At 39.7% G+C, this 27,049-nt stretch overlaps 1 protein-coding gene across 1 annotated transcript; it reads right to left on the reverse strand.

Annotated features, from left to right (window-relative positions):
• Window positions 1-727: 727 nt before the first annotated feature.
• MYCT1 (MYC target 1) lies at window positions 728-27,049 on the reverse strand. The gene is made up of 2 exons (XM_009095276.4): window positions 26,800-27,049; window positions 728-5,121 (listed from the first exon to the last, which is right to left on the reverse strand). Exons 1-2 carry the CDS (start codon window positions 27,047-27,049, stop codon window positions 4,589-4,591), a joined length of 783 nt encoding a protein of 260 aa, XP_009093524.4. The 3' UTR covers window positions 728-4,588.

A 27,049-nucleotide genomic window follows, 5' to 3' on the forward strand; every position in this document is an offset into this window, starting at 1 on the left:
TTATGTCCTAAATCAGCAAATCCAATTTCCTGCTATCTCAGTCCCATCACTGTGCGTAATCCCTTTCATGATTAAGCTACTCTTGTTTAAAAGAACTCCTTGGTCTAAAATAGGGCAACTGCTCCTTCACAGCCCTCAGCACACAATCACTTGATTCTGCTGCTAAATAGATGAAAACATGTCTCTGATGCAGAACGTCTCCGGGAATGCAGACAGGAAACATGTTCACTGAAATAGCTCCTCAATCCCGTCCATGCCCATCAGGCGTTGCCACAGTCATGCACCAGTGTCGTCAGAAACCTGATGGAAGCCAAAAGCTTTCACAGAAGTCAAAAGCAGAAAGAAGACTCACAAACCAGACTCCTCCAGAGTTGTTTCCTTAACCTGCAAACTGTTTGAGGTCAAAAGCGTGGAATAATGCACAGACCTCACCTGGCACAGTGAGGGCAGAGATCCTTAGTGGAATCACTGGTGTTGCTGCTGCTAGAGTGTGAGACAGTTTGTTGCTTTGTGTGCTTCAAAAAGAGCTGTTGCCAGCAGTAGTTCAGCTATTGAGTGCCGCAGTAGATTTCTCAAAACTCTCTAGTCCAGCTGGTTGAAAAATACTGAGTCAATTGTGGCCAATATTAATATTAGATTGAAAAAGAGACTAGGATCTTGTCATCCTTTTCGGCATTTGGGAAGCTAAATATCCAAACGAAGTCATACAGAAACTCCAAATACTCAATCCCTTTAAAAACTCACTTTTATTAAGAGACCCAAATGAATACAAAAAGGTACAGGTATTTTCCTTGTGTTTTAAGACTTTGAAAGTGTGGTTTCTAAAATACTGTTCTCAGTATTTTGAAGTTATATCAATGCTTTTTTCTTTAGTCTGCTCTGGGCTTGGCAGAGGTAAATTTCCAATTAGTATTTTCTTTCTCTTTTTTTTTGTTCCAGAAGCCGTACTGCATCATAGACATCACCTAATTTTATCAAATGCTTATAGGTCAGGGATCTGGCATGTGTCACTTCACCTCTGAGAGGACATTTCCAGTGAGCATAGTTTACAATTTATACTTAAGAATGGATTTTGAGATGATTCAAAAGGTTCATGATAAATTACAAGTGAACTTTAAAATGTGATTTGGCAAAAATACTGCATGTTCAGTGTGTTACAGTATGGTGATCAGTAGCTGTCTGAAGAGGTGATCAGCAGCTCTTCAGTGGGGAAAGATCAAGGAATAGAGCATGAGCTACTTTTGTAAATAAGATGGAACATAAATATTCTCTGACAAAGAGCTCTCAAGTTCTGCCTTCTGTATGAACCCGAAACTGGAGTGACTTTTTGTGGTCATGGACAATAATAGGAAAGTGTTTCTCTTCATGAAGAGAAGAAGTAGTTCTGCTTACTCGGAACAAGGTGTCAGGATAGCTGGATGTTGATCAAAGTTCTACCTATCAGTCCCTATGTGATTCTGGTAGCACCATTTTAATTGTATTACATGCAAAATGATTATCAAGTTCAATTTATGCTTGTGAATTCTCTAAAATCTTGAAATCTGCAGTAACACACTGTTTTAATTCATCTCTTCTTTCTAGTATTTTGAATTGAAATAAAAGGTGATTTCATCAAGCAAATACAATATTTTTTGCATACCAAACACACAATGATTCCTGAATCCCAGTGTTATTCTGGGGGTTGGTCCTGTGCAGTGTGCTTTGGTCTTAATGCAATAAAATGTGCATGAGTCCATTTAAGCATGATCCTTATCGTGATTGCCATTTTGCTCAAAGCAAGCATTTGCTCAAACACAAGGTGAATTGAAGCTGAAGCACTTAAAAAGCAGTGGATTTAAAACCTGTAAGCACTGTTATTTGTGAGAGACCTTCTCACTTGTAATCCTTTGAAGCTGTTCTCATAGGGCAAATTCTGACCCTGACTTCAAATAACATCTTCAGTTTTGGGGTGTTTCCCTACAAAAGCCAGGGGAGGAGGTAGTCCTCATTCACATTTCTGACTGTATCAGCTTGCATCAGTAAAGATAATACTCTTCCCTGTAAAGGATCTTTTATGCAAATCATCGTATTCATCATTAAGAAAAAACATGAGCTTGAGATTATAGCATCTAACTTTATTTCACATTCCAAAGCTTCCTGAATGCTTGCAAAACATTTCTTTCAGATATGAAAACAAGTTTTAGGCTTCTGACAGTCATATTGGCTATGCATCAAACGTGTTTTTTTAGTCTCCCTAATCCAGGGCGCATAAGAAATGTTTCGATATCCAGTGCAGATTTCAGGAGGAAAAAAAAATACAGTGCATTTAAGCTTCCCTCTTTACAACGTTTACTAAATACAGTGTAATACAAGTAATAATTGTGTAATAATTGCGCTGTGGAAAGTTATACTGTAATGTAACATGCACTTACAATCCAGAAGTAAAAATTTACTCATCTAAAATGATTTCACTCTCAAGGAAGAAGCAGTTTTGGCCAGCTAGTGCACACTGGGTACACAGCTGATAGTGTAAGTTGTCTCTTCCACAGTCCACCAAACCCACTAAACAAAGGGAGCAGGCTTGAATTCTACTTTTTGTAGGCAGGTTAGAATAGGCTGCATCACCTATTCTATAGGAAGGACACTTTGAACATATTTTTGCATGCAATGAAATTCACCAGACTCAGAAAATCTCTAAATACAAAAAAAATTATTAATGACTGAAAAAGCATAACTTTCTTTCTTTCTTTCTTTCTTTCTTTCTTTCTTTCTTTCTTTCGAGGATTGCTATTTTAAGTCTGTAGCCTGTGATCAGCCGAATGCACTGTTACAATCTTATCAGGAAGTTCTGGGTGTGCTAGAACCCATAGTGTCCACAGTGAAATGCTCTGTAAACTCTGTAAATGGTTGTTCTTCTAGCAATGACATACATCTCTCCAGATGTGCTGCACACTAAAAATAAAACAATGAAACCCAGTCAGTAAATAGTATGCAAAAATAATTTGCCTTTACAATAAGGAGTACTTGTTGTTTACAGTAAGTATTGATTGCAAGCTCAATGGTTTTAGCATTATTTGAGAATGGGTGGATATTGGGCTGGAATACTGCGGATCAGAGATCAATGCCAGTGTTTACCAAGGAATGTTGACCTCGGCAGAGGGATGCATGCTGCCAGTCTCCAAAAGACTGGAAAATCTGGGAGATGTTAAGCATTTTGTCCATTCTCAAAAGCTGCTGAATCTTTGTGTCTCCCAGAAGAGAGACAAGAACTTGTTCTCCCCACAGAAGCCCCCTCAGAATCAGGAGTCCTGAGACTGGTATTGCCCAAGCCTTTTAGAAACAACAGGCATATTTGCAGTGTGGAGTGTGGACAGCTCCTCTGCTTGTGGAAATTCTTTACCCTTAATTTGAACATGAAAAATTCAACAGGAAACTGATACAATAAGACTTAATTTGTCTCTGTTATTTCCAAATCCTGAACATTTGTCATATCACTGCAATTAGTCTCCACTAAGCCAGGGGTTAGCTTGGCATGACACACATATAATAGTCAAGAATTCATGTAAGCCTCAACTAAATACTTCATCTTTATCTTCATATCCCAATTCATTATACAATCCCTGTATTCAGCCAGAGATGTCTGAAATCTCCTTTCAGTGAAAGACAAGATTTCAGTGAATAAAAAAAAGAATTAAACGTTGGTACAATTTGAGAAAAAACATTTGAAATAAGGAAATGACTAATCCCATAGGAAATCAGGAAACTTAATTAAAAAATAGTTGTCATTCATACTGCTTATCTGGATAGCCAGAGCTAGAAAAATGAAACATGAGGAGCTCTGCCCATACAGCCTCACTGGGTATTAAAACAGGACTACCTGTTCTGCTGGCTGCTGACAGAAAAGTCTGTATAATTGTTATCATGCATTTAGTATGTAGTCCAAAACTTTGTCCATGAAGCTATATATACCCCACAATTTTTTTTCCTAGACTGTGGGGAATTTGAAACAAGCATCCCTAACATGGAGTCTTTTCAGAGCAGATCTTTGCAATCAACAGAACAGGATTTCTACAGCAGCCAGGACTGCATCCTCTATGAGGTCTGCATCTAAGGTTCCTCAGACTGAAGCTCTTCTGGGGTTTTAGCAAGAAAGTGGGTAAGAGGAGGTGCTCTCTGAAAATGTAACAAAAACATGTGAAATCAAAACTTCTTAAAAAAAAAAGGAACAGTGACATTTGCATTGATGTGCTGTGTATGTCCATAATCTCTAGTATTATCTGTTTCTTCAAGAAATGATTTAGTTTCTATGTGGCAGCATTTTTCCCTCTGAAATAAAGAGACAATAGCTGCAATTAAAGATACAACACTATAAATATGCAAGCATACAGCAGAGCAGTAAATAAAAGCCAGCATTGCAAGGACAAGCAATCTCTCAGACAGTGGGATGTTGGGCTCCATGAAATCACTTCTACATGCCTCTTGGCAAAGTATGTCCCCTCTGCAGCTGCAGATAGGGACTTCTCAGAGACCTTCATCACGCACAGAAAATTGTTGAGATAATTGAGGTTCCTCCTAAGATGCCCATGTGCGTTTGCAGTGAGGATGAAGCTCAGGATTCTGGAAAAGCTTTTATGATGGTTTCATAGGCGGGAGGTGGGGTTTGGGTGGAGTGGCAGATGCGGAGGTTGTTGTTAGACCAGTGGAACTCAGGTCGACTCAAGCTGTTGGTGGTGCTTGCCACAAGGGTTGCGGTGGTGTTGGTGGGAGTGAGGGTGATCAGCTGACTGTTCGTCTCCACGGGCAGGGGAGGACACTGCAGAAAAGGGTGGAAGGTGGATGCACGGAAGCTGGACTTCCTGGGGAAGGAGTTGGCCTGCTCCAAGGAGGCTTGCCGCTGGAAGGTGAGGCTGGCCAGGCTGAGGTTGCTCCGACGTTCACAGCTGCTGTTGCGGTAAAATCCAGTCCTGCCGGCAGCGTGGCCGTGGGAGGAGGGTCTGGACCGACGGCTGAAGGATGAGGGGCTTCCCTGGGAGATGTGGGCACTAGCTCTGCGACGGGACAAGCAGGTGAAAAACGCCCAGATGATCCCTCCAATCACCAGTCCAATCACCATGGACACTGTGAAGGCTATTGTTATCTGCTCTGAAATACAGCAAAAATTGATCTCAAAGTTAATGAAGTAACTCTGAACAATATTCCTGCAAGAAAATTAATTTAAAATGCCAACCTCCTTAAAAGATGAAATGGCTCTTAGCTCTTTGTAACACATGAACTTCACAACCAAGCACAACAGTTGAGGGTGCTCCTACTACACAGTATATTGGTGTTTTGTGGGGTTTTGGGGGATACTTTGGTGTTTTGGGGGTTTTGTTTTGTTTTTGGGGGTTGTTTTGGGGTTTTTGGGGTTTTTTTGTTTTTTTGGTTTTTTTTTTGGTTATTTAATTTGCATAATTCAACAACATCCAGAAAATAATGTATATTTAATATCAGTTTCTGCACCAAGGCAAGGAAAGTCTTTAGTCTTTCCCAGAATCAGCCACTCACTAGCTCCAAGTGTTATAAAACTGCCAAGTATTTCCTTCTCTGGGCAGTTGGAGGTATGGATTTATGCAGACTTGTCCCTCTGGTTATAGACCTTCACCTTCTGTGTGTGCATGCTTGCAAACTTACCTATTAAAACAGCGATGTACCCTCTGCCACGTTCTTAGTGGAGTAAGCTCTGTATTTATTGCAGCATGAGAACACTTCCCAGCCTTTTACTGCTGAGTTACAGATAGTTTAAATCCTCACAGTAATTAATGTAAATGACTACATCCTAAATCATTTTGGTCAGAGATAACCATTTGTAATACTAAGTCTCTTGAATATTTCCTATTCCCAATAACCAATTTAAAAATGGATTAATCTGCGATTAAGAAAAGTAAATTTCTAGCTCTTTTAGAAATGTTTTCAAGATCAAATGCCTACCGGATCTGAAAAAAAAACAAGCAGAAAAACCAAACCGATGGCTAGGATTGTTTTCTCTTGCACATGGTCTCACAGGATGGAGAGATGTGATTTTTCTTTGTATATTTCTAAGAAAAGGACAGTTACTTCAGAAAACTTCACTTGGTTTGCAACTGAGCACCAGCATTATTGCTGCTGTAAAAAGTCCAGAGATATACTTGCAATCCTGGATAAGGCATGAAATAAATGCAAAACCTTTATAGATCCTCTCAAAATTCAGGAAGGGCTTGGATCTAAAACAAGAAGGAACACTATGTTGACAGCTGATGGAGCAAAGAGGGAATAAGCAAAAAAATATCCATGGGACACCTTGAAGCATGTTTGTTCTGTCTGTACTGTTCTCTCATATTTGTGAAGCATTTTTGTGAAAAAGCAAAATGTATTCATTAGATAGAGGAAGGTGAGTAACTCTTAGAGCATACTGAACAGCAGGCCCAATAACACTGTGCCAGACAGAAGGTATTAACTCCAGGGCTGGGATGCACACATTAGAGGCCAGAAAATGCAAGCTGAGACTAGGCTCAGAATATTTTCTAGCAGACACTAAAGAGTTTCCCTTGAATTTATGGTGCTGTACAGTCATTCCCAAGCCCTATAATAATGACAGCACATCTGAGTTGTGGGACTTGGCCAAAGCAGGTGCTGAAGATGCAAGGAGAGTGAGCAGCCTGAGTGATGGCTATGGAGAGCAGCCAGCACACCATGAAGAGGGAGGAGAGGTGCCAGGCAAGACTGACTTGCAGACAGAGGCACCTCAGTACCAGGAACAGATTGTTTTGTTTTAAGTCAGCCTTTAACATAGGACAAAAGACTTCAGCAAAGGGGAAAGAAATATTATCTTTGCTTCCAGTAGAAGCAATGTACACGTTTATTGGTTAATTGCACTTTAAGAAGCAGTCATTATCATCTTTCTTATCTACCTTCTTACTCTTCTCCCTTCAGGGAAAAAATTGCTCGTGATGTGATTCATACTTGGAAGGCTCACAATCCTACTGTTCCTGGCCTGTAACCTCTGCTTTCAGGTAGGCTTATAACATTATTCTTTTCAAATAAAGACTGGCAAGGATAATGCATTGGGTATTGTTGCAGGGGACTGCTCCCTCTTAGGAGCACTTTGGTGTCCTTTCATTCCGAGACAGATCAGACTTGAGCCTAAAAGATAAATTTTCTTTAAGCTCTCATTTCTACAACTCAAAAACTTTTGACTGGACATACTAAAGACAAAGGGTGACTGCCCCATCTGCTTTCTGCAAGAACCCAGAGGCAGCATCCTGCACTGCAACTCTTGGCTTCAGATCAGATCACTTATCAGCAGCCTTCTTCTGCCCTTTATAAAACAACTTTAGAGACATAGCAGGACTTACTGTGCCCCTTTTGGTCAGGAATAGCTTATTATGCCATTTTAATAGATTGAATACATTCTGTTACTGCAAGTTCCTACTCATACTCCCAAAGGTGGGAAGGGAGAGCCAGGACTTGGTGACCTCCAGTTGAATAAATCCCAGGGGGAGTCCTGAAGACAGCACTTCCCACACACTACTGCTGTCCCTGTGTGGCTACGGGAAAGTGGAGCAAGAAATAATCCTTTCTTGTGCTCATTTCTTCTGCACTTCAGCTCAAAGGCTAGTTGGGTTATATTTGAGGCTCCCAAGGAATCCCCCAGGTACAGGGCTCTGTGCTGCCACTGGATACCCCTGCAACTCTTTGGGCTCTCAGCTGGCAAAGGGGATCTCCGCAGGGCTCAGCAGCCTCCAGTGTAAGCAGAAGCACAGCCAGCAGCACAAGTGCACCTGGCTCTGGGGTTGCACCATGGTGAGGATTTGTTCCTGTATCCCTTGAGTCATGATTTTCACCACCTGCACAATCTAAGCAGAGTTTCACACTGTTAAAAGCAGATAAGGGAATTGACAAAAGTATTGAGTGCAGCTCTTCAGTCCTTCCCACGTGCTGTTCCCCTGTGCTGGAGGTACAGCACAGACAATTATCCCTTTGGATAATGGCGTCATTTTCTTTAACTTGTTTAGTTCTTTTATTTCTCTATCTCCATATATGATGGAAAAATCGAGGGTCAAATTATTCCCTGATGAAGCACAGCTGGGTTTACACTGACTATTTCAGTTGCCAGGACTCCAGATGTTCTCTTTTCCATTTGGACCTACATTTAATCCCCTTGGCTCTTATTACAGGAATATCACTAGACCCATTGGTTACAGAAGTTTCATTTTTTCTCTTCCCAAAATCTCACTGACTTCAGTGGGAACTGCGGGTCACTACTGGGTGAAACTTGTTCTTTGCTTACTCCCTGCAGAGGATGAATTTCACAGAAATGTAATTCTGTTCTAAAACCTTATATTGTAGGATTGCAAATCTATACCCATTGATTTCCTCTTTAGAATGTCCAACAATCACAGCCCTGAGGTACATTGGAGAAAATATTATCAAACAGAGAAAAAGATCAAAGGCGGAATGGGACTTGCTGCACCTGGGATTTTGAGTGGAACAGCTGGCCTTCACCAAATTGTTTTTCTCTTCCTTAATCTGGGCAGTGCCAGAGCAGAGCTAGCCTTCGGGGGCGTCAGAATGACACTGATACAAAGTGTCTCCCAAGGGGACATTGTAATAACTTACGGTTTCCTGAGAGCTGCGCCTGTCATTCCGTCCTCTGCTTTTAAGGAAAACAGTAAAAAGAAAGATCTGGGGATAAGTTTTGGATGCTGCTAATAACAACTACCCAGGGGCCAGTCCCCTAAATATGTTTTTGGTCTGTATATTTCTCAGGCTGCTCACACTGCCTGCTTTATTTGGTTCTGCCATAACAGAAAAGATTTGGTACCTCGCCTCAGTCAATTCTCCACTCTCACCTGTAACACCAGCTCAGGTGAAGAACAAAGGCTTTTATCAACAATGCAGGACAGACTTTGAGGTCTGTCCTCAAAGCCAGAAATGAAAAGCTAAGGTAAAAAAGCAACTGGATATCTTAGCCACTTTACTTTTCTATCTGTGGGGCTTCCAACGTGACCATACAAAAACGTTGGCATTTCAGAACCCACAGTAGCACCCATAACTTCCTAATGTCACCCCCAGATCTGAACATCCAGTAGCACATTTGTCAGCTCAATGTCTATCCAGATCAGACAATTTCTTTTGAAGTCTCTCTTTTTCTTCCTCTCTAGCTTCTGCACACAGTGTTATGGAAATGTGGTGCTACAGGTTTGTGCAGGGGATTATTGCATCTGCTGTGCAAAACATTTTCTTGCCCATTGAAGCTTTCTTTAAATATTTCATAACTTTCTATGAACTATATATATTAAGGGATAGCATATATCCTATCAAATTGATAACCTCTGGCAAGTGCTTATAGCTTGACAGAATCCACACTGGAGAAATTTAGACACAATTTAGACATCACATTAGTAACATGTGATGATAGACTGGCTGATAATATTTCTTTCCTAGTACGGGGCCCTGAAAAATTTTTTCCCATCTGGCCTGGACATCTGAAGCAGGGTCAACCAAAGGTGGCTCATACCAATCAGAAAGCCTTGTCAGAAGTGAATGTTCTCTTCTTCCTCCCTTTGGGTTTACCTCACCGAAAGGCAGCAACACAATCCCTACCTAGATGCATCAGTCTCTGAAATACCCAAAATCTTCATAAAAATAGATTTGATTTTTGTGATAGAGTATCCTGCTTCTATCATGTAGGCTTGCAGGATGCTTGCAGACTTACAAGGACAACCTTTTACTTCTGCGGATTTCATTTTCTTTCATTTTATGGACCACATCAGCCATCCCTTTGAATTCAAAACACATTTGTGTTGGGGATTCATTTTCATTTTCATTTGAATTGTGTTTTTGAATTCAAAACACATTTGTGTTGGGGATTCATTTTCCCACAGAATCTCTCTCTTGCCCTCAGCTCTGGTTGCAATGAGCAGCAATAGGACTTTGTTCCTTGACCTCAGGAAATCCTTGGGAGTTGTATATTTCCTATAACCTTATGGTAAGTTCCCCAAGGTGTAAAATAAAGGTGGGCACAGGATCTTCCTTCCCCCATGCTCACAAATATATACTTTGGAAAACTTTACATCTGGCCATGATGGGAGAGTGGTACCTTTCAAAATCATGTAAGCAGCACCCTCAATGAGAGCATCTCAGAGCATGAAGCAGGGTGGGGTGGAGGAAGACAGGAGAAAGTACTGAATGCAAGGGAAAGAGAAATGGAAAAGAGTCTTTTAGTCAAGATGTGGACACATGACTAATTTAAACTGCATCTTTGCCAATATTAGCTAATAAAGAACCACTCAGCTTTCCATGCATCTGTCCTGCTCATGTTATTGCTAAACACAGGTCAGAAAACACCACTGGTTGAGATGATACCTACACACCTAATTTGGTTTCTAGTGGGTGACCTCCAAGTTTTGCAATCTTTATGTTTTAGAGCTGTTAATTTTTTGTTGTTGTTGTTGTTATTGTTATTGAGTTGTTCTTGTTTTATTCAAAGAGTAATAATTAGGCAGTTGTCTTGGTTTTGGCCAGCACAGAACAGCCATGAGTGGGCAAAGCCTGGAGCTGTGTGGGCACTCTAGGGTGGTATTCCATGCCCCCTCATGGGGTGGAAATAAGGAACTCTCACTTCCAGTAAGAAGGGTGTGACTTCAGGTGGGACCAAAAGCGTGGCAGGATAGGGAACCTGTTGGTTCATTGTCTGCAGATCATGCCATGTCACACTGAACTTTTGGTTTTTTTACATGTAAATCACCTACTTTTTGTATACTTTTGTTATTACTATTGCTGGTGTTGCTGGTTTCCTAAGTCATTGCTGGTTCCAGTAAATTGTTCTTATCTCAACCCATAATTTTCTCCATTTTGTACATCCAATTCTCAGTTCCCCCTCTGGGAAGGGGAAGGCTCTGGAGAGTGAGCTAATGGAGGCTGTTTTGGGAGAGCCTTGGAGAGGGGTGGGGTGGGCGGCATCACTAAAGTGAGGAGTGTCATCCCTAGACCACAACAGAAGTTTTATTTTAAAGTTAATAGAAGTGGTGAGGTAGCTTGTCACTCCAAAATGGCATTTTTCAGCATTTAAACTCAACATTCTATAGAGACATTTTACTTATACTACATCAGAGCAAGACTCTGTTCATTTACTTAAATGTCTGAGAGTAATTTTTCTATTTTTCTTTTTTTCCACCTGCCCCAAACTAGCATGAGACATTGTGCATCTGACATGCAGCTTTTATTCCATGGGGACTCCAGCTAGCTCAGGGGTAAAACATATAAGGTTCCTTATTTCAGTTGTGTTAGCAACAAGAAGTATCAGTGCATACTGTGACATATAGTGGAAGAGAGTTATTTTTGTGCTTTAAAATGAAATTCTAGAATTTTAAATTTATTTCCATTCTATTTCCTTCCTTCTCACATTTTTTGCTAGCTATCTCTCCTTTATATGATGCTATAGCCAGTTACTGAAGACTTGTTTAAATTGGTAAGCATTCGTCTCCCTACAAGCACACACATTTGCACCATCAACTTCAGCTTGCCTTTCCCCAAAGCTGAAAAGTCTTTAGAAACTAGTAGAGGGTTTGATTTCAAACGAGAAAAAATCAGCTCAGCCTTTTTTTACCAAGATGATCTTTTCCCAAAATGAAAGCTCGGTGACAAAAGCAGGAAGAGAATGCATGCAAACCAGTAGGGGAATTCACACCTCACTCATCCATTGCACAGCTTAGCATTGAGCACCAGCTAGTGTGCAAAAGCACGAATTGCATTCTACACATTACAAAGCTATCAACTTGATAGTATCTATGGTTCAGACACTATTTTTCAGGAATCTCAGTGAGCTGAACCTCACTATTTTTCAAGTGAGGTTCAGCTGTATTAGCAGAGATCATAAAACAGTCTTTTCTGTGCAAAACCAGACTGGAGCAGCCAGGGTTCATCAGAGCTTGAGAAAACTCACAGCAACTTCCTCACAGCTCCAGTGTTAAGGACACCTCCCTGTCTGAGCAACCAGGAGCCACTCTGGCAGTCACACTCACACCACCAGAGCTGGGACAGAAGTCCTTTCACAGCTACACCCCCAACCCACACAGTCAGACCAGGTTTCCTTACCAGCTCAACCCCTGGTGTCCCACAGCTGAGTTTCAGAACTCTAGATCCTAAAAATCATTTAATCATGGTGCAATAACAAAATAACAGCTTGAGCCTCCAAGAAGGGACCTAGGACAAAGGAACTTCTAGGCTTTAATTCCCTTACAGTCTAAGTGTGGGAAAATCTGGGGTGCTTGGCTCCTGCTGTCTCCAAGAGTCCAAGTATCGGGCCCCGTGGCAGGTCCCTGGGCCCTTTTTCATGGAAAGGGTCAGCAGGTCATGGGCTCTTGCCTTGGGCTCAGTCTCCTGCCCCCCTGAACACAGCCTGCAGCTGCACCCCAAGCTACCTGCACTGAATGGGTTCCTCAACAATGGCAAATGTACATCTCTAATCTGGACAGGCTACAGCTACTCATCCTCACGTATCCCAGGCAGCAGGTTTGGAAATGAAGTGCACCTGGAGCCCAAAGAGCCACCACTTCTTCCCACCACAGAAGGCTTGAAGCAATTAGCAATACTGGAAATTTTATGCTGGTTCTACCAGCTCCAAGAAATCATTTTAAAGCTGGGGCTAGTATCAGTAGCCAACTCCTGTGCTACTGTTGTCATGCTGAGCTCAAAAAAGCAGTTTCTTTCTATCTGACAAGTGTTGATATTACTATCTTCCCAATTGCCACTAATTGTGTTACCAAAACAGCCTCTCATTAATCATTTGTAGGCAGTCCATGATTCAGTTGGGCGGATGAATCAGTTGCTGCGTAATATCAGCCAGCTGTGATCTTAGTCATGGCAAAACTTCAAGAAACTTCACACATCACTCTTGTAAGATGACTGAGGGACAGGCTGCAGCACAAATTGGTTCAGGTAGTTGTGATGTCCAGAAAACAGAATCTGCAGGGGAAAATTAGCTGAAAGAAAAGCACACTGTGCAGGACATAAGAGCTAATAAGTGAGATAGAGTTGCTGCCAGAAATATCAGAGCTCTGCATTCAGACACAAACTTGCTAAAGGGATGTTTTATTCAGTCTGTGCTACTGCAAGATTCTTTTCTACAGCAACAGAGAGTAATTCTCCCACTTCACCTAATAACAGGCTTTTTTTATGTCCGCAGCAGATAAAATAAGAAGTGCTGAGTTTAAAATAAAGCAAAGGAAATTAAAAATCTGTTTCTAACTATGAGAACAGGTAAGAACTAACACAGATAATCCAGACATGTAGTGCATCCACCCCCAGTAAGGATTTTAAAAAACAGCATCAGTCAATCCTGTTAATCCTATCTTGAAAACAGAAGGCAGAACGAATGACAGCTTAAGGTCCACACTGACATAACTTTGTGCAGTTTGTAAGATTTTCTTCAATCAGGTAAGCAAATGGGCTACAGAAGCATCAGAAAAATTATTAATTAAATGACAAGTAAGGGAAAAAAAAAAAAGTAGTCCGTGCTTTTGGATTAATGCTCCTTTTGAACGCAGAGGGGCTGCGGCTGGTTGTTCAGCAGAGGGTTAACTTCACAAATGAGGAACCTATGTAGGAACAAGATTGCCCTCTGCTGGAAACTGATGCTGGAAATCGAAACTATACATAAAACACCTTCGTTCTAGTAAAACGGGGAATCAGAAAAAACTTCCAAAGGAAGATAACAGAGATGTTCTTAGTACCTCAAAAAACAGGAAAATTCTGGATTGCGTCACCATAAACACTTAGGACTAGCATTTTGCAGAGGCTTTGAAAGTGAAATAAACCAAGGCACAGCAAAACTGTTCAGAAGTTTAAAGATGTAAAGCTTGCACAGTTTTGTACCTTGATGCAAATATCTGTGATCGTGGAGGAGCATAAGGCTAAGGCTAAAGCTATTCTTAAATTCATATTTCTTGACATCCACAGTGATATCCAGAATGATCTTCATGGACCAGAGTACATTTGCTTTGATTACTAATATAATTCACTGTGATAAAAAGTCAGAGGAGTGGAATATGCCATCTCAAATCCCATAAACCAACTCAGAATTAATGATGTTCCCTTGATATTACTGGCAGTTGATTTTTACTGGAATGACAAATAAAGAGTAATTGCAAAAATCAGAAGGAAACATCTAAGATAGAGATGTCAGCATGTTTAATTTAATGCCCTTGGCACAGCTATGTAAAACAAAGCAAAGATTCCTTCAGGCATCCTTTGTTACTATGGGGTTTCATTGTGATTCCTAATGCTTAACAAAAGCAGTAATAGAATTTGATCATTTCTGCATATGCAGCAAGCAATCCTCTGCCAGACATTCTTACCCACCTCACAAAAGCACAGCTAAGCTATGTGGCCTCTGCATAACACTAAATCACTATCTGACACAGAACAGTATGACATTATACTTATTACTTAATTGAGTAAAATAATTTACACCTGAGAATAAGTAATCTCAGATATGAACAGCCCTTAAAATCAATCAGAATTTTCTAACACTCCTAAAATTAAGGATGAAATACTGAAATACGTACCCTAGATTTAAGAAAACAGAAGACATCCAGATGTAGAACACAGCACAGGGATTTGAAGGGGTTATTGGGAAGAATGTGGGGTGAGGAATATATGGAAAACATTCTCAGTCCCACCACAGTAATTCTATTGTCATTGCCTTACCCAGATACAGCTTCAGGTGGAGCTTGATCTTACTTTAAGAACCCACAAAAGTCAGGAAGTATACTGGAAGCCCAAGTCTCATAAGAATATAGAGAAGAATATTTCAAGAGATTCAGAGTGAGAAAGCACACCCTGAGTGCCTTGAGACATTAGCTACCCTAGAAAAGAAAGGTGACATTTCAGCCTTCCCAGTGCATCCTATACAGAGTGGCTCCCAAGGCAGTGCTTGCAGTAGTGCTGAAAGCTCTGCTCAAGTCCCTCTGAGGCTCAAGAGTCCCTTTCTGTCACCTGAGAGACAAGACCTTGTTTCTGCTCCTTGCTTTTGGCAGTGCAATCTCTCTCCCTCTCCCCCTGCAACCTGCTCAACCTCCTTTTTCCCAGGAGAGGAGCAATCTCCCCTTTACAGTTCCATAGCTCGTACTCTCCCTTTTGAATGCACACCATGTATTTAGCAAGGTATTGGAAGGTAACCCTTCCTATGGCAGACAAATTGGAACTAGATGATCTTGAAATTCCCTTCCAATCCAAACCATTTTATGATTAACATAAATAAAATTAATGAAACATGTGCAGCATGGTCTTGGCAGAAGTTGAAGGAAACCTACTGAGGCTCAAAACTGTGAAGTTTCTCCAACAGAGTCCTTTCTCACTCATAACATAATGCTTTTGAAATACTTCCACAGTGTGTTCTGCTGACAGCTAACTTCTGCATTACTTGTTCAAAAATAGATGTCATTGAAAATACTGCTTACTGCTCTATTTACAATGCTTACTGCTTACTGCTCTATTTACAATCTCATTATTTTTTTGAGATTGCTAAAACAAGGACCTTCTTCAGGTAGAAATTTTAAATTTTCTTCAGGTAAAAATTTAAAAAAATGTACAAAAAGAATGGAAGGATAAGCTGTTCGTGAACTTTGCTGAATACTTTTCTAAAGTATTCAATAAACAAGTATTCAATAAACAAGTATTCAATAAACAAGTATTCAAGGAACAGGAATAGTGATCTGTATTTTTTTATCACTACAGTAATACCCGACCTACATCCAGTAATGCAAAAAAAAAAAAAATCCAAACTCTCCTGCTGCATGTCTTCCTCTGGAAACAGGTGTAATAGTGAGCATTTTGAGAACACAGAGGTATGTTTATATGTGATAGTACTCTACTCTTCAGTTACTTACCTGAGGTTCAAAACCTAATCTTTCTTTGTACTTTCTGGGTGAACATCAATCTGTTTGGGAGAGTGCACCAAATATTTCTATGAACATCTATATCAGTGTGGGTTAGGAGATCCAATCAGGTAACACTCACAAAAAATCTCTGCAACCACAAGCTAAGAAATGCTGACATAATTTCTAAATGAATCGATCACTGATCGGGAGTATTGGTCAACTCTTCTCGACCCAGGACAAATGATCCAGGCTGGAGATTCAGAATGAAGTGGGATGTTGTGCTTGTCTCACAAGAGCCAGTGGTGTCTGGAGGCTGTTTTTGCACCAGGCTGGCCCAGGTCCTGCTTGCCCAGAGATTCCCACACTTTTCAATTAACAGAGCATTCAATGGCTTCCTTCTTTGTTTATTTTGTGCCTGCATTACTTATGCACTTCCCACAAAAGCCACACGTTTGCTCAGTTAATTCATCTTCCGTTATCCTAGATAACAAAGATGGTATTGATGTAACATAGTTTTTAAAAGCAAAAGTTTTAAAATTTACAGATGTCACTCAAATGGTAAAACATGTCATAAGTGTGTGTTAGGAGGCTGGATTGTGAAAGCAAATGTCCAAAACAGGGAATTAATTTTCTTCTGCAAATATGATGCCAGAGAAACAAGGCAGAGTCCTCTGTTGAGAAACAGAAACTGCCATGGCTCTTTCCTTCAGCCAGCATTTGTCAGAGCCCAAAGAAGTTTATATAATATATTAAACTGACTATTTTTTTCTCTCCCCCATTTATTTTGCTGAAAATTCCCAGATGTTATTTCATAACAATGCTGTACATATTTGTATCGTTGGTGGAATTTCAACTGGAATTTCAATTTCCCTTTAACAGATAAATCTTAAAATACGATTGTCTCATTTTCAACGTTTGAAAATCAAATTATTGTATTTCCTGCCTCTTCAAGTAGAAGGGAATAAATTGTGTTAGAAGAATAATTTCAGATTGCTTGGTGCAAACTTCAATACAATAAGTACAATATGTTTCAAAATCAGAATAAGTACATTTTTGTATAAGTGAAACCTCCTATGTGAGAAGCAGGGGAAAATTACATCGTTGATAAATGTTGATTTTCTGACTATTTAAAAATTTTCTTTAATTTTTTTTCAGACAAATGAATATGGCTATTAAATGAAAACAATCTTAGTTAGAAAAATATTTAGTCTTGAGCTTTGATTTTGCCTTGTGCTCCTGTTTTTTGATTTTGGACATTTCATTTCTCCTCCGTGCTTCAGATTAATCTTCTGTATAAGGAAGGTGGTACCACACACAACTAGTCATATGGCTCACAAAGATTTTAACAAATATTATAAACTCATTTAACTCCTGTTTAAAATAAATTACAATGGCAAAATGGGAAATTGTGTATAAATACAGAGCATTTTCCTTCAATAAGTTCTGCAAGAAGAGCTGAGGCAGAGCCATGGCACCCACAGTGTGCTGACCAGCAATTGTGAGTATGAGCACTCTCAGGCTCTAGCAGGTGACCATACAGCCACAGGGCATTTGTCCTGGGAGAGCACAGAGCATTAAGTCTCTTTGTTTATGTGACACTTTCACATTCCAAAACGTTCCCTGGAGTAGTGCATGAAAGAAGAAATAGACTTTGTTTCCTACAGACCAGATTTCTGCATTTGGTGGAGAAAGAATGATGCTTCTGGCAGCTCATGTAACAACAAGCAGCACCATATAATCAGTCAATAATGTAGGTGTAATTGCTAAAATGTGTGCATGCTGTTTGCTTGATTATTATTTAAGTAATACCTTGAAAAACCTTTTCTTTGTGCTACCTCAGGTTTGTGTCCTTCCTGCTAAAGATGGCAAATCATTTGATAAATCAATGGCTGTATAGCGGGGTGGGTAAAGCAGAAAAGCAGTAATTAGGATGCCACAAAACACAGCCTGAGGATGACAGACTCACTTTAAAAGAATATCTTTTATACCAGAAAGAAATCGTGCTCCAAATAGACAGAATGCAAGAACAAGACTGGTCTCTTCTCTTTGTGACATAGTTTGTTGCTTTCATCCAGCTACAGTAAAATATTCTTTTCTTTGGGTTGCCAGAATAAGGGCAAAGAAAGAAACAAGTTCCTCATTAGTATCTACTTTCATCTCTCTGACAGGCTTGCACATAAGATCTTGGAATGCATTTACATATTAACTTTTTCAGTCTAAGGCTCTCTCAGTCAGACTTTCTCAATCCCTGACTATTGTTACGGTCCCCTTCGCTTCAGTAATAGAAGCGACAACTTTCACGTACTCATCAAAACCTTTTCATGATAAAAAAATACACATAGTGTTATTAAATTTGGGATAGTTTAGATAATTCTTCCCCTTCAGAAGGCAGTATATGACTTTTGAAGCAAAAGGACACGGCCACTCCAACAAACAGTACTGCCATGTGAAGGAGAAGTTAAACTGAAAAGTTGCCAACAGATCAGCTCTTCCCAAACACAGCTGAGAGGGAACAGAAACATGGGATGTCTTGAAGCTGAGAAGGGGAAGATCAGCAATGCCTTCATTTTTAATTAAATAATGGATGATGGATTTATTTCTTTTTTACTATGAAAATATTTCTGGAGGACTTCAGATGAGGAGCCTCATCTGAAGTCCACTTTGAGTGTTACAAAAGAATAAGATTCAATTCTGCCATGCTGGCACTACAGAGCCGATGCTCAAATGCAGTTGCTGCCATTGCTAATGCCTCACCATCACATGCTGTCTTTTCTCTTCCACACCCTTGTTGCCATTGCTCTCAGTATCACCACTATTTATATGACTGCTGTGTCCTCTTTGAGTCACTGGCCCAGGCTGCTCTGCTGCTGCCTTGTGACACATCCCAAGTCAGCTCAGGGGAAGTGGAAAGGGGAAGATCTTCTGGTGATTTTGACCTGATAGATAGGACAATAAAATTCACCTTGTAGAGATCTTAACAGATTCAAGCAGAGGAAAGGTGGTGTGTGCAGGTCCCACTTGCCCTAGAAGTTTTCTGGCTACCATGTTTTTTGTCCTAATAATGTGGCATACTTAAATCAGCTTCAGACTACTTGATCACTTGATAAATTATTTACTTATGTGATATTTTCTGTATCTCTATCACAGGATTGTCATGCAGATTAGTCTATCATCTGAAGTGGAAAAGAAAGCAACTGAAATATCTGTAGCTCTGGGAGCCATGCAGCAAAAGTTACTCTGATGCTGCTGTGCCTGTGAGAATGCACAATCTTACACACCTTTCCAAGAGGGGAAAAAAAGGCTGTTTCAGTTCTTATATAGGTGAAACTGAGTTTTACTGGTGTTGACCTGTGTTCTCAGGGTCTGTCTGACATCCCAGCGTGTGGCATTTGTAACAAAAGCAAAACAGGCCCCTATCCTAAAAACTCTGCTGGGGTGTATGGGATTTTCATAGTCCTGATTTCTGCAAATTCAGTGTGCAGGGACATTGCCATTGTTCTTCATCTATATGAACAAGGTTACTCATTTAAGGTAAATATTTGATGAAGCAATCTGGAACTTCACCATTAAATTTGTGGCATCATGTGGCATTTCACTGAGGAGCAGGAAGGAGAACATGTAGGTACTCTAGATTTAAATTTGGTAATAAGAATGGATACATTTCAAGGATGAAAAATTTAAATAAAGATCTCACTGTCTTTCATAGTGTTGTTTAAATGCACCATATTTTATACCTGTGTTGTACATCTGCTTCTCAGCTAAATCTACTTGAAATAATCAGTGTGTTTACAGGAAACCTTTGCAAAGCCAGAGATGCCTTTCTATCCCATCATATGTCATATTTTACCTCATAATTTTTCTCCTGAGAACATTCTTATGAGGAAGCACAGGGAAATGATCTCTGATTTTCAAATAGGGACCTGAAACATTCTATCCATTCTATCTAATACCATCTATCTTCTCCACCAGGAACCCAGCCAAAAATCTACCTTCCAGTATGCCTATTTCCAAAAACATCTTTAAGGAAATCCAGCTTGTTCTAAGTTCAAGTTGCCTGTAGGAAAATAAGGCAATTCAATTTCTCAGTGAATTTGGGAAGAATAAAGGTATTTTACTCCATGTTAAGAGCCCTGGCTCAGGAGCCTGAATACATTTTGAAGTTGATAAAAATTTCTCATAGGAGGAGTGTGAAAGGCTTTATGTCACCATTGCCTTTACTCAACACATCCACTAAGCCAGGTATGCTTGCAGGTGTCTTATTTGACAGAATTGGAATCTGCAGCCCCAAGGACATGGTCTGTCACAAGACTGACACAAAGGTGTACAGGCATTCCCTGCTTCTGTCTGCACATTACCTTGTAATATGCACTCACACCATTCACACATTTTGCACATACTTTAAGGAAATTGTGCTCTAATTGGTCCATCTGACCAATATCTTCTGGGCTAAGAAACAAGGCTGTATTTTTCAGCCAGTTTTCCTGGCCATTTTATGTAGTGAATTCTCACAGTTTTCTGACTAAACTAGGAAATTTATCCCTCCTTATTATTTACTATTTTATGTTAGACTACTTCTCCATGGGGTTGCCCAAATTCACATGCCACTGACTGATACTAGAATAAAACAATGAGGAAGGCATTTGGATTATACACTCTTCAAAACAAGGCCTTATTCTACCATCAGCAGATATACTTGGCTTTGAAATAGGAGTGCGAGATGAACTGCTATTTGTTACTAAAAGACATAAGAGTATAGAAAGGTAGTTTGAGTCATGTAAAATTTTTGCCTTTTTAAAGGCTTCATCTTGGATAAGTAAAGGAGAAATGTCTTAGTGAGAAGATGAATTGTTAGGCAAGCAATAAAGAACTATAACTGTAGGAAATTTATAATAGCAAATCTGGAAGTATGAGCTACTTATTTGATTGTAAAAGATAGGTGAGGAGTCAGAAGAAAGGTTTGTTTGCACAGAACTAACTCTCATACCAACTCCATCATTATGGACACTGCTCAATGTCTGCTCAGTGATTTGAGCCCCTTAATATCATAGACCACGAGCTGCAATCCCAAGGTGCAAGTAAGTCCTGAGCTGTGGATCAGTAACCCTGATGAGGCAGAATTCAAACTCTGAGATTCAAGTGTCAAGCAGACTTGCTAAAGCAGTGCTTGCTAAAGCACTCTGGGAAATGTGAGCAGGAGAGTGGTTGCTGTAGATATTGTCAGTGTACGCCAGATGGGGAGCTGCAGATTCAGTGTGCAGACTGCATCTTACATATTTATATGGCTGGCTGTGACACAGGAAAGGTTTTAGTACAGGCTCCTGACCAAAGACCTCAGATATGTTCCTTCAGATATGTCTGACTTCACCAGATCAATATGGTTCATTCCTTCCTGTGATAACATTTCCTTAGATCGTTCTGCTCCTTTCCCTCTCATTCACCATGTGTTAATGAATTTGATTTCCTTCTAATTTTTATTCTCATTGGGTAATCAAAACTGGTTTTTGTATAAAATTTTCACTAAATGCTAAAATGCAATGATGGTAAAGAAATCAAAAATTGGCAATATCAGCTATCACTGGAATTCAATTTTCATTTATTGTCCCCAGTTGTAAGGCTCTATCCTTCCTTTAGGTCTCTGCTTTCTAAGAGTACCTATTATTTTGGAGAGTCCCATTATTTTGGATAAGCACTGTAAGGAATTATTCCCTAAAACACTACAGCAGGGCTGCGTGATGAGGTTGAAAGAAAGCATTTTGTCTCTCTCTGTCTCTGTTCTCCTACTGGGGCTGCTTCCAACACAGGAGCCTGTAAAGTCTGAAGTTGTCTGACTCCAGCATGATAATTTCAAAAGGAAGAAGCTCATTTTTTCACATCCCATTTCCAAACTTTTGTAGGCATTAGTGATCTAACCCAAAGACTCTGCAGAAAGAGATTATATTTCCTGGGAAAAAATTTATTCCTTGTTCTATGAATTCCTTATTAAGTGTGATGTGCTGCCAAATATTGTACTTTTTAAATTGCTGGGTTTTTTCCCAAATCCCAGAGAATTGACAAAACAAAAGAGACAAACTGTAAGGAAAGACTTCAGATGATGCAGCATCTGCAATCACCTTGCTCTATTTTGGCTCATTGCTATGAATTAAAATACCAGGAAGAATGAATGCACACACTGGGGTGATTTTGAAAAGGGAGAAAAGAGAATTGAAGAGAAGAAAAACAACAATTCAGGAAATACAGCCTTGAGGTAGATAGATCACCTGAACAAAGCTCTAATTTTCTTGTGTTTTCCTCCCTCTTTTTTGCACTTCAACCCTGAAGGTTTTCTCTACAAGGAACAAATCTTCAGTGGTGTAAATCATCTGTAAGTGTTTCTCTGTCACAACTTTACTTCCTCCTTTCTGCCAGGAAGGGAGTTGCATGGTCAGCTTATTGAAATCCTCTGCCCTATCAGCAATGCCAGGGTAAAAGCCCTCTGGGTGACTCTGGTTCAAAGGCACTGGTCTTTTCCAGTCATCAGACTGGGAACAGTAGTGGCCTGTAAGAAGATCCCACTGCCACACCTGCTGTCAAGTGCTCCACAGCTGGCTCCAACCTGCAGTCTTTCTGTGTCCACATCTCCAGCAGGACAGCTAGGGCAGGTCCCAGAGCCTTTTTTTTGCTGCTAAAATGTGAGTGGAAAGTGTACCCAGCATGTGAACAGGAGCAAAGGGAATGAGGGCAGACCAGCCAGTGGCTCTGCTGGAAATGGGCAGACACAGACATCCGAGTGTAAGCCAAGAGGTTTAACCTGCAGCCCCACAGGGGCCACCACAAACGCTGCTTTTCTCCCACCTGCAAAGAGCAGGGCTGGATCTCTTGCTTATGCTTCGACTCTGCCATGAATGCCACTCATGAAGGATCCCAGAAGAGGAATCATCTCCCATGGCTGCCTAAGCTGGACTTTGCAGTGCCCAGCAGCTGTGTTGCTGATTGTGTCAGTGCTGGCCTTCACAAGTATTACTCCAGTGCACAAAGAGCCCTTAACCAGGATTATTGCTACACTGGTAACACGATAAACACAGCATGAGGCATTAGAATATGCTCATCCCTACTGCCATTTTCTTCAGCAGAGCACAAGAGCACATGGTCTGACTTCTTTCAAACAAACAGACACATTTTAATGAGGAGAAGACCAATGGGTTGAGGGAGAGACTAGGCAAAACTGGATATATTTTAAAACATGGGTCCATTTGTAGCTTATGAGGCCAAGCAATAATGCTTATAGTGTCTGCCAAGCAGTTTGCAATCTCAAAAAGCTGGAAGCCAGCTGATACATGGCATTATTTCCACACACCAAACAAATAACACCCTGGATTCTGATTCAAGAAAAGAAAAATTGTCCTTAATGTTTTAGTTATTAAATTTTAAGGTTGCATTTTTAAATAGACACTTGAGTAAAACTAGACTGAAGGGTAGTCTAGGGATCTAAGTTAATGTTGATTAAAATCTGCTTGCACTTTTCCTCTCTCTGCTACTGTCACATGGATCAAATGTTCTATTTAAATTAAATTTCCTGATCTGAAATTATATTGCTATCTATGCTGATTGTCTTGAAGACATTTATTGTATCTACTTGTGTGCAACTGAAAATGCTTTTAGGAATTACAAGAAATGCACTCCTGGTTTGAGTGGAAACATCTTTGCTCCCACTGTTATCTTAGAAATCAAAATGAACTCAATAAGGTCAATATTAAAACAGCAAAAATGAGATTATTTGTTGATGAATGAGTATCAAACCTTGAATTTCTCACTCAGCTATTATTAAGCCTCCTTTTGAAACTAGTAATAAAAAATATAATCCAGGCTCTCTGTCTACAGTTACAATGTGATATCAGCAGTGCTGAAGTTCAGCAGGGACTGCCTTTAAATGCTCCTCTTCCTACCTCTCCCAGAGTACCATACCATGGATTCCCACTGCAAAGGAGGCTGGGCAGCAGCTACAAAGCTTCACAGAAGCTGGAAACTGATGGAAACGAGCTCCTGCATCCTGGCAGTAGCTCAGACAACTTATCTGAAACAGACATGGATATCTACAAAGACTTTGCAAAACATCTGTAGTAGGAAAAACTCAAGCCAAGTGAGAGTCAGGATCTAAATTTTTTGCTTATGACACATTACACAGAGGGCATTTGTTGACAGGGCCAGGAGTTCTATCATAAACTCATTAATTTAAAACAGAAGAAGAGTTTAATATTTTTCTTTTCCTAGCAGAAGTAATTTTAGGCCAGCAAAACAACTTTTTTGCTTCCTTTGTTTTCCTCCACTGCATAATTTACCATTCCAAAAATACTGCAGATTGATGATGGTGGCATCTGAATTCAAAGAAGAATTCCTGCAAGGTCTACAGCTAAGCACTACAGTTATTAACTCTCCAGTCTTTCACTGACTGTAAACAGAGCTTGTTTGCACAGCAAAATCAGCTTGTACTGATTTTTTTAAATATTATCATTTTTTAAGATCTTTGCATGAGAAAAAGGGTTTAGACTACTTAGACAACTCACACAGAATTACTTATATTGAGGTGTTTATCTCTTGTTTTTCTACACACAGCTTGCTTAAGGCACACTTGCACTGGCCTGGAGCCACTGTAAAATGATTTATTTGTGCTCACACATAAGTAAGCAGAGGACAGCTTCATTTGTTCATTGTTCTAAAATTTCTAGAGTCACTTTTAAGAAGCTATTGTGTGAAGTTATCACTGGAAACTGGGCAACTATAGAAAACAGGATGCCTGTATATTCTCCAGTATAGGGAACCAGTTGCTAGACAATACATGGTTTATAAAATCATAAGAGATTAAATATCATTATGAACGGTTGCTTTGACTGTTTTTACAGCACTGATTATTCCCTCACAGACTTAGTCCCTCTCAGCAAACCTTTGTGCATTTACTAAAGTTTACACTTTGGCTGAGTCCATGGAAGATGCTGAGAAGCCACACATGCAGAGAGAAGAAATGTATCATGGTAATGTAGCAACATTCACAGTACTACATGGTGGGTGGCTTAGAAAACAGCCTTTAAGCCATGTCCTACAAAAGCAGTTCCAAGTACTGCATTCTTATTTAATAAAGAAATAAATTTTATTTATATCTATTATGTGTAGGGTTTGGTGGTTTTTTTGGGTTTTTTTTTTTTTTTTTTTTTTTTTTTTGGTTTGATTTTTTTTTCCTCAAGTCATGTATCTCCAGGATGTCAGGAAACACACTTCTATTGTTTTAAGTGATGTTTCCACACAGTGAGCTCATGTCAGTCATCCTCTTCTGACATATATTATCTAGTCACCCTTCCTAGTCTACCATACATGATGTACCTACAGGAAACAAAGAGAAAATTATTTTCACTCCTCTCAAATCTATCAGAAAAGTAAGAAAAATCTGAGAGGCATCTTTCCTTTCAAGGACCATGAAACCTCTTCACAAAACTCCAATTTCTGAGGTTATCTTCTGTCAGAGCCTAAGCAAATGGCATGTGATCAGGGCTGGGTACAGTGTCAGACCAGCCAGGTAAGCAGTGAGGATGAAAGGAGGTGCTGGCCCTTTCAGTAATTAGTCTGATAAGGTGTGTCCTGCTCTGTGTTGTCAAATGCAGCAATTTTTTTTTCTGAAACAGCCATTTTAGAATTACATCCATCTTCTCTGTAAAAAAAAGATTGTTGTTCTTCAGAGTCCAGCAGACACCCTCCAGACAAAAGACTCTGAAACAGTAATAACTCTAATTTTTCCACAGTTAATCTCTAAGTGTTTATCAAAGATAAATATCAGTACTCTACTCTTTAGATACTCTTAGAGTAGTGATAAATATCAGTACTCTAACAATATCAGAAGTCTACTCTTTAGCCCAAGACACAAAAATTAAGTGATTCTTTCCCAGTCTCTCAGTAGGAAAATATATGTGTCACTGCAGGAAGCCTAGATAGCATTCAACAGGTTCTTGTTCCTTATGACAAGAAAGAAAAGGGACTTCTTTCCATCCACTTGTATGTTTGGGTTTTTTCCCACTCTTTTCCAGTGGCACTTCTGTGCAACTGAAGTTGTATTTTGCTGATGCATATTATTTTTTAGTTTTAAATAGTGTTCAGATTCCTGGAGGGATCATTGCTCAATAGCAATAATACAATAGAGAAAAACAGATATGTAATTAAGTTAATTGCAAATAAATGTTAATATTAAACATAGCAAGCAACAGAAGGAATCTTTGGAGGGAAAGATTTTCCACAGCAATTGCACAGAATCCTTTAAGATAAAATCAATTAATCTAATTACCCTGAATGAATCTCAGTATAACATACACTTTCACCTCACACTGTACATTTCAGTTTATGAACTCCTCCCAGATTTGGGTGAAAGAAAATAGCCATGATAGATAAAAAAACAAAATACACATTGGGGAAAAATAAGGAAAATCTCACCATGAGGCAGCACAACAAATTACAAATAACTTTTCATTCTGGAGGAAGAAGAGTTTATTCCAAATGTTGAAACACATTTAGCCTTTGCTATCACATTTTCATCAGGAGGTGAAACAGATCATGTCTGCTGTGTAGGTACATCCATTAAGCAGTTGAAAATGTCTACCTGGTCTGACTATTGACTGAAGTCAATGGACACCTTTTCAGCTGACTGCAATAATGAACTTTCTTAAACAATCAATTTTGCCCTTGCAGCTTCTGCTGTCTTCATTCATTTAAAAACATGATAAAACTTTGTCAAAGAAACATTTGGAAAACAGTCTTATCACTGCAGGAAATACAAAACCTAGTCATTACTTTTTGCATCCAAGATGAAGCTTGAAAGTATATAGAGGTATATTTTAAGGCAATCCACAACAAATACCTGCATCTACATTAGGAACATTCTGGAAAAAGAAATCAATATCCTTACCCCAAAACCTTGGTGGCCATGTGACTGGAGGAAAAGTACTGTTCCTATCCATAACATCCAAATAGCAAATACAGAATGGTACGTCCACAGAGGAGCAATAGCTTTCTGAATTTGGAGATTTTTGCACTAGAAGCAAAGCTTTTGTGCTGCCACGGAACTGTGTTGTTTGCCTGAAAGGAAATGGATGTATCACATTTCCTGCTTCTGGACTCGAATTAGTAAGTGCTTGCCTTATCTTGGAACACCACAT

Source organism: Serinus canaria, chromosome 3 (genome assembly GCF_022539315.1).
Source record: "Serinus canaria isolate serCan28SL12 chromosome 3, serCan2020, whole genome shotgun sequence".
Lineage (NCBI taxonomy): Eukaryota > Metazoa > Chordata > Aves > Passeriformes > Fringillidae > Serinus > Serinus canaria.

What these genes read in the sequence shown, in the direction of transcription:
- MYCT1 (XM_009095276.4), bottom strand. Translation starts at nt 27,049, where the DNA reads ATGTGGTGTTCCAAGATAAGGCAAGCACTTACTAATTCGAGTCCAGAA. An exon ending in ATGGCCACCAAGGTTTTGGG is followed by an intron (nt 5,122 to 26,799) that starts GTAAGGATATTG and finishes GCTGTATTTCAG; the next exon opens with AGCAGATAACAATAGCCTTC.